Source organism: Balaenoptera borealis (genome assembly GCF_965194805.1).
Source record: "Balaenoptera borealis genome assembly, chromosome: 7".
Classification (NCBI taxonomy): domain Eukaryota; kingdom Metazoa; phylum Chordata; class Mammalia; order Artiodactyla; family Balaenopteridae; genus Balaenoptera; species Balaenoptera borealis.
The window spans coordinates 73,955,454-73,967,345 of NC_138864.1; the positions used below are offsets into that span (position 1 = coordinate 73,955,454).

Here is an 11,892-nt window from a genome sequence, read left to right on the forward strand (position 1 = left end):
AAATATCTTTAACTTTCATCACTACTTTGACATTATGGTATTATAGTTATTAGATCTGCTAGATCTTATTTCTTTACTCATCACAAAAATTTTTTAAAGAAGTTTGACTATTTCTATATAGTTGGTTTCCTTTGCAATCCTATTTATTTTATGTCTTTAAAAGCATTATTCTGAGAAGGGATCCATAGTTTCACAAGATTGCTAGAGAGGTTCATGGCACAAAAAAAAGTTAAAACTCTGGTAAGGCTGGTCCATGTTTAGTGAATAGTTTTAAGACTTAAAAAGATTTAGTTTTTAACCACAGACCAATTATTGAGAAGCATTAACAAGTCTGACTGCAGAGGCCTAATGTCATAAGGACGGTGATGGTCAAATGATGGGAGTGAAATAAGATTGATCAGAGCACTTGTTTATCTGCTCTCTTTTCCATTCTCTCTTAAGAGTAGAATTGCCTTGAATGGAAAGCTATGTTTAGCTAAAAAAGGTTTTACCCACAACCTCCCCTCTTCAACTAACTGTTTTAGAGTACATTTGTAACTTCTAGAACTCCTTATTGGAACCTAGCTGCTAATATGGAAAATTTAGGTAATTTGAAATTTCCAAGAGTGTAGATTGCCTGTTTGTGTTGGTGTAAATCATAGAATATCTAATGGTAAGATAAAACCCTCTGGAAATAAGTATCAAATACTACTCTTCTTGCTATTTTAGTGATGGCCATGTTATCAGTAGGACTCTAGTTAAGAAATAACATTGAGATCTATATTATCTCTGTGAAAGCATCTCACTCTGAATTTGGATTGGACTGCAGGAATACTGCTTAATTCTGCTGCATTGTGGTTAATAAAATTTAAGATTCTGTATTATCTTAGTGGACATGGCTTTGTGAGGACACACCTTTGGATACAAGTAACCTTAAATATAAAAGGGCAAATATGGATTAATCATGAAAATACCCATTTGGCTTCTAAAAAACACTATATGTAGACTTAAAGTTGATAAAAAAGGCACATGGAAAAACTTCCTCAGTGTAGGGAAAGAAAAATCCCAATAGTAGCTAGTTCTAAAATTAGGACAACTTTCTGAATCTCTAAATGCTACATATTTGAGATATATAATAAGGTGATACATACTACCGTAGGCCGAATGTCTGTGTCTCCCCAGATTCGTATGTTGAAACCTAATCCCCAATTTGTTGGTATTTGTAAGTGGGGCCTTTGGGAGGTGATTAGGTCATGGTGGTGGAGCTCTCACAAATGGGATTAGTGCCCTTATAAAAGAGACCTTGGAAAGCCCCCTTGCCCCTCTGCCATGTGAGGACACAGTGAGAAGACGGCAGTCTACAAAATCAGGAAATGGGCTCTCACCAGACATCAAATTTGCTGGCGCTTTGATCCTGGACTTGCTAGCCTCCAGAACTAGAAATAAATAGAATAGAAATAAATTTCTATTGTTTTTATAAGCCACCCAGGCTATGGTATTTTGTTATAGCAGCCCGAACGTACTAAGACATGCACCAAGAACTATGGCTCGTTAAAAATGAAGAAGGTTCAAATATAGTGTAGTTAAAATGGTGAAGTCATTTTTATTTCAGTACTTGACAAAATATCCCATAAAATTCAAAACTTCTACCATTATACAAAAATAAGTCTCTACAAGTGATATTATCTGTCTTCATCACCAGTAGCAAATATATTAGGCAGAAACATATAACTTCAGTAGCCTTATAAGAAAAGTGCAGGACACCTCAAGCTACACATTCAACAGTAACATAATGCCAAAAGTTTAATCTTTTCACCCATTTGATAAATACACAAGGTTTATAATTTAATCATTTAAATTAGCATTCCACAAATATACATGTAATTTAATGATTATTGTGCATGAATACATACACAATGCTTATATATACAAATTCCAGTTTGTTTTCATGTGCTGGCAAGGGATTTGTATACAATCATAAGCTGTGTTTGGATTGGTCCCATTGAATATCCACAATACAAAAGCACAAAAGAACCACTGATTTACAAAAGGGAATTTGTTTAAAATCACTTCGATTCATGATGTTTCAAAGGATTATCTTCTCATGCCAGCATGAAACTGAGTTGAACCTATAAGACAGGAACAGGACAGTTCAATGATTTCAAATTAGATTGTGACTTAGACTAACTGGTTCATGATGGGCAGAAGATTATTACCCATCACTTTTTAAAAAACGCTTTGTTTTTCCTCTAAGAAAGTCTTATTCAGACCTGAACTGATTTTTTAAAAGGGATTTTTAATATATATTTAAAAGTCACTGTGGCTGGCTCGATAGCATGCTAAGTGAGATTCACGTGAAGACTCTCTGTCAAGTGCCCTGCAGGTTGAATGTTCTATACCTCTTGAAATATCTTTTGGTCTTCAAAATCTGGGTCTTGTGAAATTTAGATGCTCAAACCAACAAAGCCCAGCTACGATAATAAAAGTTTCCTACAACTACAAGTTTCTTGGATTAGGTGATTTCTTGTATGAAGAGATAAACTACTAACTTAAATAACTGGTTATTAGTCCTATCTATTTTGTGGGAATAATAGGAAAAAAGGGTCTCTAACAATAGTAACATATATATATATATAGACTTACAGCTCATTAAAATGATTCAAAACCTTTGAATCAGGAGTGAACTGAAGAGAGACAGGAAAAGAGGGTTTTCTCAATAAACAAGGAAGGGAATCCACTTCTACTAATAAATTTTTTTGCGTGTGTTTTTGAGCAGAGAAAAATAAAACGTCATTCTTACAGTCTTTTGAATGGGATGGGTTCCTTGGATCATATGTAAGAGTACAAGGTCCTAGTAGAGATAATGGCTGCAGTAAGTGCTTAAAGTACTTGCGTCCTCCTCTCATCTTGCTATCCCTTATTTGCATGCCTCACGATGTATTACTTAGGAACAAGTTCTCTAGCAGACTGTGTAAGCTTCAGAGTACTTTGCACATTGGTGCTCGTCGTGCATTTCACCTAATCTTTTCAACGGGACAAGCAGGAATTTTTGGGGGCTGAGAATGGGATCCAGGGTGATAAATCATGTTTTGTCTTAAATTCCTAAAGTCTAGCCTGGTAACTCAGGCACTGAACTGTAAGATTTGATTATCCTAATGAGGAAGGTCAAGGAATTTCAGAAAGAGAAAGCGTTCCGGGTCTATCAAGCACTATGGTGCTGCCAATACTTGGTTAACCTGAGGGTACCTGACTGTACAGTTCCAAGTCGTCTCTGCAGTGCCTCTAGCCGAGTGATATAATCTGTCAGGGCTCTGTCAGGATCATAATTCTGAAGCTGAGAACATGCTAAGGAACCAGGATTTAAATCAGCTGGAGGACCTGTGTACCTATGAGATTAAAAATACAAACATGAATCCCAATTATCCAGAAACAATACAAGTAACTCAGCCTACCACCATCCTACCCTCAAAAGGTAGACCACTTGTACACTGCTCAATCTATATCCCCCATACTACTGAGTCTGAGTCATGTGTAAAGGAAAAAACTCTTTGATAAATTCAAAGCAGCTACTAAGTCATCAAAAGAATGTCCAGTACACTGCCTATTGCAGACGCCATCAATAAAGGCTGCATATGTATAAATGCATCTTGTCCTGCAAACTTTAGACGTGTTTTCATAATTCCAGACTCTCAATTTTAGTTAATACCTTTCTCAATGTCTAGCCACAGCATATATACTAAATAACACTTGATCAGCTCTGTTTCCTATACCCTTGGAAACCAGTTACAAATTCAAAAACTGTTTTTGATTCTGAGCTTTAGATTATGTAAATAATACATAACTAAAGACACATTTAGCTATTTCAATGCAAAGAAGTCAAAGCCCTAACACTGTCCTTCATTCTCTGTTAAGTATTAGTACAGATTTCATCAAATTCTTACCTATTTTGAAATGGTAAAGGAGACCTTGGATAGTCCAGATCTGATCTTGAGCGATACGTACTATGTCTTGGTTCTCCATATAGCTCCAGCCCACCAGAAGAATGATAAAATGGGTCAGTCTTTTCGGCACCTAAAGTAATCCAAAATGTACCTTTGTAAAGAAAAAAAATACCAAGCCCTTGAAAAATTTCTACAAAATAGATAAGGGTTCAAAAGACTTACTATATACTGTACTACACTACTATCTCCTATTTATAGTCACTTTCAATTATTCTTGCTACAAGAGAGAAACAATAGTACAGCTTGTTTCATTTACACCTTTGGATATTAGTATTTCCGATAATCTGGAACTATACCTCTAAGAAAATAAACTATTTGATTTTTTAAAGACCGCTTCTTAGTTTTAACTAGAGGTGAAGTGAGGGGTGTCTGTGTGTGGTTTGACAGAAAAGGCAATGTGGATAAAAAATATTAGATGAATACAGTCAAGTCCTTTTATCATTCTATTATATTGGCTTTTACTGGAAAAAACTTGAAACCAAAATATGCTAACTTACAACACAGAATTAATTATGGTGCAAATTTCAGCTGTTTCAGTATAAGGATGCGTATTTCAAAAACACTTTGCTTAGAGTACCACATATATTTTCCTCTTTCTCTGTGTAAAACATGTAAAGGTGGTTTACTATACATATCAGATATGCTGTGTGTCTGTAATTCTGTGTGCTTCCCAGCTTTTGACCTCATCCTTTTTGCCTGAAATGTTGAAGCCCTAACGTTTCAGTGTAGAGAGAAGGAATTTTAACTCTTATATCACCTATTGGTAAACAGAAACCTGTTTGAATATTGCTAAATTATGAAAATTTCAAATCAAAACTTTCATATACTAGAGTAACAGCAATCCTATCTTGAACCAGAGCCTTAAATGCAGTTGTGAAGAGTGGGCTCTGGAGCCAGACTGTCAGGGTTCGATGCTGACTCTACCACTTCCTACTGGGTAATTTGGGACAAATGATAAATGCTTTCCATGCCTCAGTTTTTCGTCTGTAAAGTAAAAAGAATAGTAACTGTACTTACATCATAGGATTATGAGAATACACGTAAAAAAGCAGGGCCTAGTGTGAACTAAGTGCTCCATAAAAATCAGCTCTTACTACTCTTTAGAACAGCAAGGTCCCCAGCTTTGTTAGTTATAAGGGCTTTGTCTTTGGAGAACACAGGTCCCAGAACACATTATTTGGAAGGTATTATACATGCAGTAATTTTACAGCATCATCAACATAAGAAAAAATTCTATTTTGACTTCACCTGGATTCAGTCCAAAGCCATCCCTGTTAATATTGATGGAACCAGAACTTGTGACTCGATGCCACCGTCGAACCAAAAATTTCATTCTAAAAAAGATCCCAAGAAAAAATTTCACAGAACATCTATAGTGTAAAGAGTATAAACATACACTTACAACAAAAATCAAGTCATACGTTTAAATATGAATGCAGAACAAATTTCAATATAATCACATGACTGCCTAATCTAAGATTATGCAAATGTCCCCTGGTTTGTGGCAAAATTGACTGGAACAGAAGAACAGGGCTTCCCATGAGGCACCAGAGGTCTCTTCTTTTGCCAGTACCAGGTTCTGGCTTTAGAGGTACATGGGACATAAAGAGACGAAGAGCAAAAGCAGAAAAGGTTAATTGGATGGGCAAGGAAAGGGTGAGAAGAAATGAAAAGAAGAAGAAAGAATGGAGACCTAAAGGGCAGATGAGATGGAAAGAGAACAGAAAGACCCTTAAATTGGCAGTAAGAAAGAGCAGGGAAAACGGAAAAGGAGTGAGGCCATGTAATCAGGGATGAAAAACAGTGCTGGCTTCAAAAGGAACAGGGGAGGCTGTGTCACAGCTCAGCTGTAGCGAGTTGTTGCCTGCCCCGTCCTAGCCCAAAGAGCTTTCTGGAGCACCAGGTTTGACTTCTTAATCCAACTATTTTCAAGGCTCCGTTTTAGGAGGGTCAAAATACAATAAACATATAAGAGGTCACGAAAAAGAGGGTGAAAAAGTGAAGTCCTTCAATGGCAACTGGCTTTCATGGAGCCTTCCCGAATTCTTGAAATCGAGATTAATAGCTAACTCCTGTGATCTGTCATTTAGTGTCTCCTAAATTATGTGCATATTGGTATGCCCCACTAGAAAGTGAGCTCCCTTCAGGGATTTAGGCAGGGATTATGTCTTTTTTCTTTATCAATGCATCTCCCAGCACTTAACCCTGTACAAGCTGTATAAGGTGATGAAGGGAATGAAAGATGACAAAGGAAAAGGAAAAGATGAGGAAGGAGAGCTCTTTGCTTTCTCCAACCTTCTAATTCTTGTGCTACTGCCAAGAAAAGACAGAACCAAAAAGGACGCCATTTGGCAAGGAGTCTGGAAGACACCATCCGCAGGCTGTAAGCCCCTGGCAGTATGGAGGCTGGTCTAGAAGGGCAGTGAGGAGCTGAAAGCCAGCAGATGCTACTCAGCACACAAAAACATAAATTACACCTCTTATTCTGCCTTTGTGGTCTTTTGAGGTACTTGTAAATAACCCGAATACAACGGAATTGGGTAATACTTAAAAAAAAAATTTCCTTTGAGACTGTCTGGCTCCTACAGAAGTAAAAGGGAGAGGAAGCATGGAGAAGGTATCTAGGTGTCTGGGTATATACCAGCTAGCACCAGAGTTCCTAGCTTGGAACTACCAGAAAAGGAGTGACAAAAGCAACAGCACAGTCCAATGCAGAGTCACGCCACGGCTTTCTATAGCTGGGCTGTGAGAGTGGGTTATTTTAGTAATGAAGAAAATGAATGTGTGTCAGCCTAAGTAACTTTTCAAAAAACATTTTTCTCTCTTATGATCTCTTTTAGTTATATGTCTGAACTAGTTCATGGACTTATTCAGATTTAAAAAAAAAAAAAAAAAAGAGACTAAATAAATAAATTAATTAAAAAAAAAAGAGACAACCCAGATTGGATGTCCCAGCCGAGTCACTGGCTGCCTGCCTCTGGGAGGGCCCTTTTCATAGGCTCTCTATAGTATAACATAAAGTATCCCTGACTAAAAAGGATGAAAACCTAGAAAGAAGTAGGCATGTTTCAGTGATGGCAAGTGTCTTATACTATATGAATATGGAGCACAACGGACAGAGAAAAGAGAGAGGACTGAAAATAACTAATCTCTTTAGAAAGTCGATTAAAATGCATTTTCTTTCAAGTATTTTACCTCGAAATTGCCATGGACACTCTGACAGCTGACCGAAACCTGGTGAAGCCCTTTGGACGGTTGGTGATCACCTCTAGATCCGTGAAGGCTGGATGTCCCCCCATTCGGGCAAGCAGAGCCAGGGTGGCATCCTCACATTCCTGGAACCCACCCAATAACAGAAGCAGGTATTTCTTTTGATAAATGAGAGCTTTCCGAAAACTTTCTGCCCTCAGGTATTTGCCATAAATTCTCTATGTTTAAAGAAAAGAAAAACAAAGACATTATTAAGAAGTTATTCAAACTGTTCTCTAGGGAAAGATAACCTAGACTTTATTTTAAAAAAGTGGCAGTAGTAGAATGGCAGGTACCCGATCACTGTTTTCTACTTTATCAGCAAAGGTAAAAAGTAAAGCTAAACCTTTATACTTCTGCCTCCCTTCAGTGAATGGATTTTAGCTCCTATTAATCATATTTATTGCAAAAATTTTTGTGTTTGCATTATCACCTGAGTTTTTTTAATTGTACAGAGCTACTTTATTAGTATCATCACTAATCTATTTAACTTTTTCAATGTTAATGTTTTCTGTCCCTTTAAGAGTCACACATTTATGTTCACTCCATAACTGGAATAAATATTCCAAACATTTTCTTTCTTTCCTTGTTTTTTTTTTTGGATTTTATGTTAACTGATTAAGGTAGTTGTACTACAATATTCATTATTAGTCATTAGAGAGACTGTTCAGAGGGCTTACCACTTACAGAGCATGACCCTCTAATACTGACAGTAGTAGAGAGCTTCTGTTGGGAGTTGAAAAGCTAACTTTCTGTTGGTCTTTTAGGGATGAGACTGTGGGAAGTGGGACCATGAGCTCAAGGTGCTGCCTCTGTGACCATTAATAGAGCTTAATCTGATCCCAAACCTGGGCATGCTTCACCACAGTTTTTTTGTGACCAGCTAGAGATCTGCATTCAATGACAGACTGAGTACAGAGACCTAGAGACACAGCCTGAGTGCCACCTAAAATTCTTTAGTCTGACAATTAAGGTTAGTGATAGATGAAATAAGGCAAAAGAAGAGGACCAATTTTAGTATACATTTAGATGGAAGATGTCTCCTACCTTTACAGTGGCGTGCTCAGAATCAGGGCTCAGATTTTGAAGTAAAGCTTCATTTCTTAGTTCAGCTTTTAGTTTGTATACTTCAGCTTCTGCCCGCTTCAAGGATTTTTGGAGAGTCAACTTTTCTCTGTTCCAGACTTCTTTTTCTGAAGTAATGATGGCTTCAATGTTGGGGCCACCACTGAATGAAAACCTAGAAGACTGCAGAAGCCAGAGCCTACTTACATGATTTTAAAGAACAAGTTTCTGAAGAAGAATCTGAATTAAACATTAAAGGTATCCCTATGGGGGATATAGAATGCTCAGCTTTCCAACCTCAGACAGGGAAGTTCAAAGCCAATCTCAACTGACATTAAAGAATATCCACTAACTTTTAAGTTTATGACCTTGCTGAGTAGATTAACTTTACAACTAAAAACCCGTGTGAAAGCCTGGCCCCAGAGAAGATGTTTGGATTAGTAGAGCTTTTAACTAAAAAAGTCTAGAGACCTTTTTTTTTGGCCGCGCTGCACTAAAGGTTAGCAGGATGTTAGTTCCCCGACTAGGGGCTGAATCCAGGCCATGACAGTGAAAGTGCAGAGTCCTAACCCACTGACCACCAAGGAATTCCCTTTTTTTCGCTTGTTTTTTTTGTAGACTTTAAAAATGGACCATCTGGGTTCAAATGTTGAGCCTGTGCCTGAAACAGGACACTGGAGAAGTGGGGAAAAAAACCCCAACTTGTACATAGGGAAGTGGGTCTCTACAGAAGCTGTGTGGATGTGTTATCATGCATCTGACCACACAGTTGGTCTTACAGGTCATTCCTATCTTTATATTGGATGGTAAAAGAGCTAGCAATTTAGTATTTTGTAGTTTTTAAATGGAAAAAATTTAAATAAATTCCCAGAGTAGTTTATTAGACTGAAATATGTAATTTAATGGCATTTTCCACTTGAGTTATGAACACAATTACTGATAAATAACTGACAAGAACAGGCAGAATGCACATGTGAACACTTCTTCACATGTATCTGCAATTGGTTCATAGGTAGCAAAGTACTTGGCTTTGGAGATAAGTATATCTTGGTTTGACTACTGACTTCAGTTTTCTCAAGTGCAAGACAGGGTGTGGATAAGAGATTCTGAACATATATAACCCAGAATCTGGCAGAGAAGGCTCCCCATAAATAAATAATAGCTATTATTATTACTGTCATTCCTATAAAAATTTCCAGTGATCCTACTAAGAATCAGATGCTTAGTACACTGCCATGATAAAAAAATGACGTACATAATCTCTGCCCGCTCCTGTCTGTCGATAACACCTGATCTGCTCCTCCAGCTTCATAACCATGTTTCTTAAATCATTCTTTTCTTCAGTCAGTTGGCTGATATGTCCTGTCAGCTCAGTATTTTGTCTTAGTAGTCTTTCAGTTAATGAGCCACAAGAAGTACTTGGGGACCTTAAGGTAGGCTAAAAGACAAAATGGCAAAAGGTCATATAAGCACAAACTTTTACGAATAATGCATATAAAATGTGTAGTCACTGAGAACAACAGATTTCATGAAGAAATAGTGCTTGAGCTGTGTCTTAAATAATAAGTAGGACTTTACTAGGCAGGAAAGAAGGGCATATTAAGCAGAAGGAAGAGCACGTGTAAAGGCACAAAGGCTTGGGCGTGAGTGTGTTGCTTTTAAGGAGCTAAAACAAGCTTGTTAAGACTAGAGTAAAGGTTGCTTTCATTTTATGGATAATAGACCTAACTGTAGGTAGTGAAGAGCCATGAAAGGCTTTAGGCTGGAGCATGCCATAAACAAAATTTACGTGTGAGAAAGATTCCTTTGATAGTACTGCGCAAAGTCGAGTAAATGAGAGAAGAAAGATCCTGATGTCAGGCAGACACATCAGGAAGTTACTGCCAACAGTCCAGGTGAGAAGTGCTGAAGCCCTGAATGCAGGCAATGACGAAAGGCACTTAGGAGGTAGAAGGCACAGGACTTAGTGACTGCTTGGTTGTGCAAGTAAGAATGAAGGAAAGTGGTCTAGGGTGACTTTCAACTCTCTAAACTGGGTGATATCATGACCAAAAATGTGGGTTTGGGACAGGAAGGAGAAAAGAAGACGATGCTCAGTTTGGATTGTGCCTGTGGGATTCCTAAAGGGGTCACTATGGGGTATGTTTCCCCAAGGAAAGATGTCTTGTAACTAAGTGAAAATATAAACCTGGACCACAGGACAAAGGTTTAGAATAGAACCATAGTCCACAAGAAGATAAGTTCCATAAAGGTGAGATTTTTATCAGATTTGTTCACTATAGCCTCAGAACCCAGTATAGTACCTGGCACATAGTAGGTGCCCAATGTAAGTATTTGTTCAATAATTAAGTCTACTGAGAACTCAGGCTGTGGGAATGAATGAGCTTTCACAGTTAGAGGAAAAAAATGGATCAGCATAGGAAGAAGAACTCATGAAGGTGACTGATGAAAGAAATGGAAGAAATGAGAGAAAGAGAGGGTATTTAAAATGGAAGAGGTCAAAAGGGTCAGATGCTACAAAGAAGCCAAGAACGACAGGGACTGAAAGGATTCACTAGATCAGTCAATCGCCAACACACTGGTAGCATCCTGAGGGTGGTTTCATGGAGTGGTGAGGGTAAAAGACTATTCTTTCAAGAAACTTTTCATAATATAATAAGAAGTCACCATAGTTATTCAATAATGATAATTTTGTTTCCCCTCAAACTTTCACTATCATCTACTGGGGAAAGGCAAACATTATTAATATTTTAAATAAATGAAAAGATAAAATTAAAACTCTTTAGAAAATACAGTGCCAGTTTCAAATGATTCATATAATTTCCATTAAATCTTTGCTCTCGATACTATACAGTGTTTTTAGAAAGTCTTTACCTCTTCGCCTGGCTGGCCAGTTAATTTTTGTAGTTGTAAAACAATTCCATCAATATTTTCCTGAACCCAAACAAAATCTTCATCATCTGCTGTTTCAAACTGTAGTCTTCAAAAAAAAAAAAAAAGGACAAAAAGTCAAAACATATCATCTCAAGGAGCAGTGTTGACTAACACAAACATTACAAATCAGGCAACACTGCTTCACCTCTTACTTCTCCTTTACATTAAGTGTTCTCTTTCCCTGAGTCAGGATGTTAACGATATTTGTTTTCAGGTATATGAGTTTTGTTAAAGAAATATCACCTCCTAATGTAAACATGAACTAACTTTAAAATTTGAATTTCCCACCCTTGGCTAGCTAAGAGTGAGAGACAGATTCTGTCCAGCTTGTCTAAGAATGCCATTTCCAAAGGTCAGGCAGAAAATTCTAACCTATTGGAGGCTTTCTGGGCTAGATGCTGTAGTTTTGAAGCCACACGTTGAAGTTTTTGTCTGATCATTTCTAATTCATGATTATAGCCAGTTCCTCCTCCATTCATTTCAATCATTTTAGGATAGCTTGATTCCTTTGTCTCTTCTATTTTCTGCTGAAGAACCCAATTTCTGGTTCGATCATTGGTTGAACTCCAAGTGGTTGGCTGGCAATTTTGGACAGAAAAAGAAAAAGCAATCATTATAAAATAAATAGCACATCACATTCTTTCTTAGGGGAACACAGTTATTG

At 37.4% G+C, this 11,892-nt stretch overlaps 1 protein-coding gene across 17 annotated transcripts in view; it reads right to left on the reverse strand.

Moving 5' to 3' along the window:
- Positions 1 to 1,562: 1,562 nt before the first annotated feature.
- Positions 1,563 to 11,892, reverse strand: part of AKAP9 (A-kinase anchoring protein 9) — a 149,783-nt gene continuing 139,453 nt past the window's right edge. For 9 of the 17 annotated variants that reach the window (XM_082398159.1, XM_082398169.1, XM_082398157.1 and 6 more), the window contains 9 exons: positions 11,601 to 11,806; positions 11,169 to 11,274; positions 9,550 to 9,732; positions 8,277 to 8,477; positions 7,176 to 7,408; positions 5,229 to 5,314; positions 3,921 to 4,071; positions 3,226 to 3,365; positions 1,563 to 2,108 (listed from right to left, as the gene is read on the reverse strand). In XM_082398159.1, the coding sequence (XP_082254285.1) occupies positions 2,074 to 2,108; positions 3,226 to 3,365; positions 3,921 to 4,071; positions 5,229 to 5,314; positions 7,176 to 7,408; positions 8,277 to 8,477; positions 9,550 to 9,732; positions 11,169 to 11,274; positions 11,601 to 11,806 (1,341 nt within the window). In that variant the 3' untranslated portion in view covers positions 1,563 to 2,073. Of the gene's footprint in view, positions 3,366 to 3,920; positions 4,072 to 5,228; positions 5,315 to 7,175; positions 7,409 to 8,276; positions 8,478 to 9,549; positions 9,733 to 11,168; positions 11,275 to 11,600; positions 11,807 to 11,892 lie in introns of all 17 variants that reach the window. The other 8 variants (XM_082398163.1, XM_082398161.1, XM_082398162.1 and 5 more) reach the window with 2 other exon arrangements.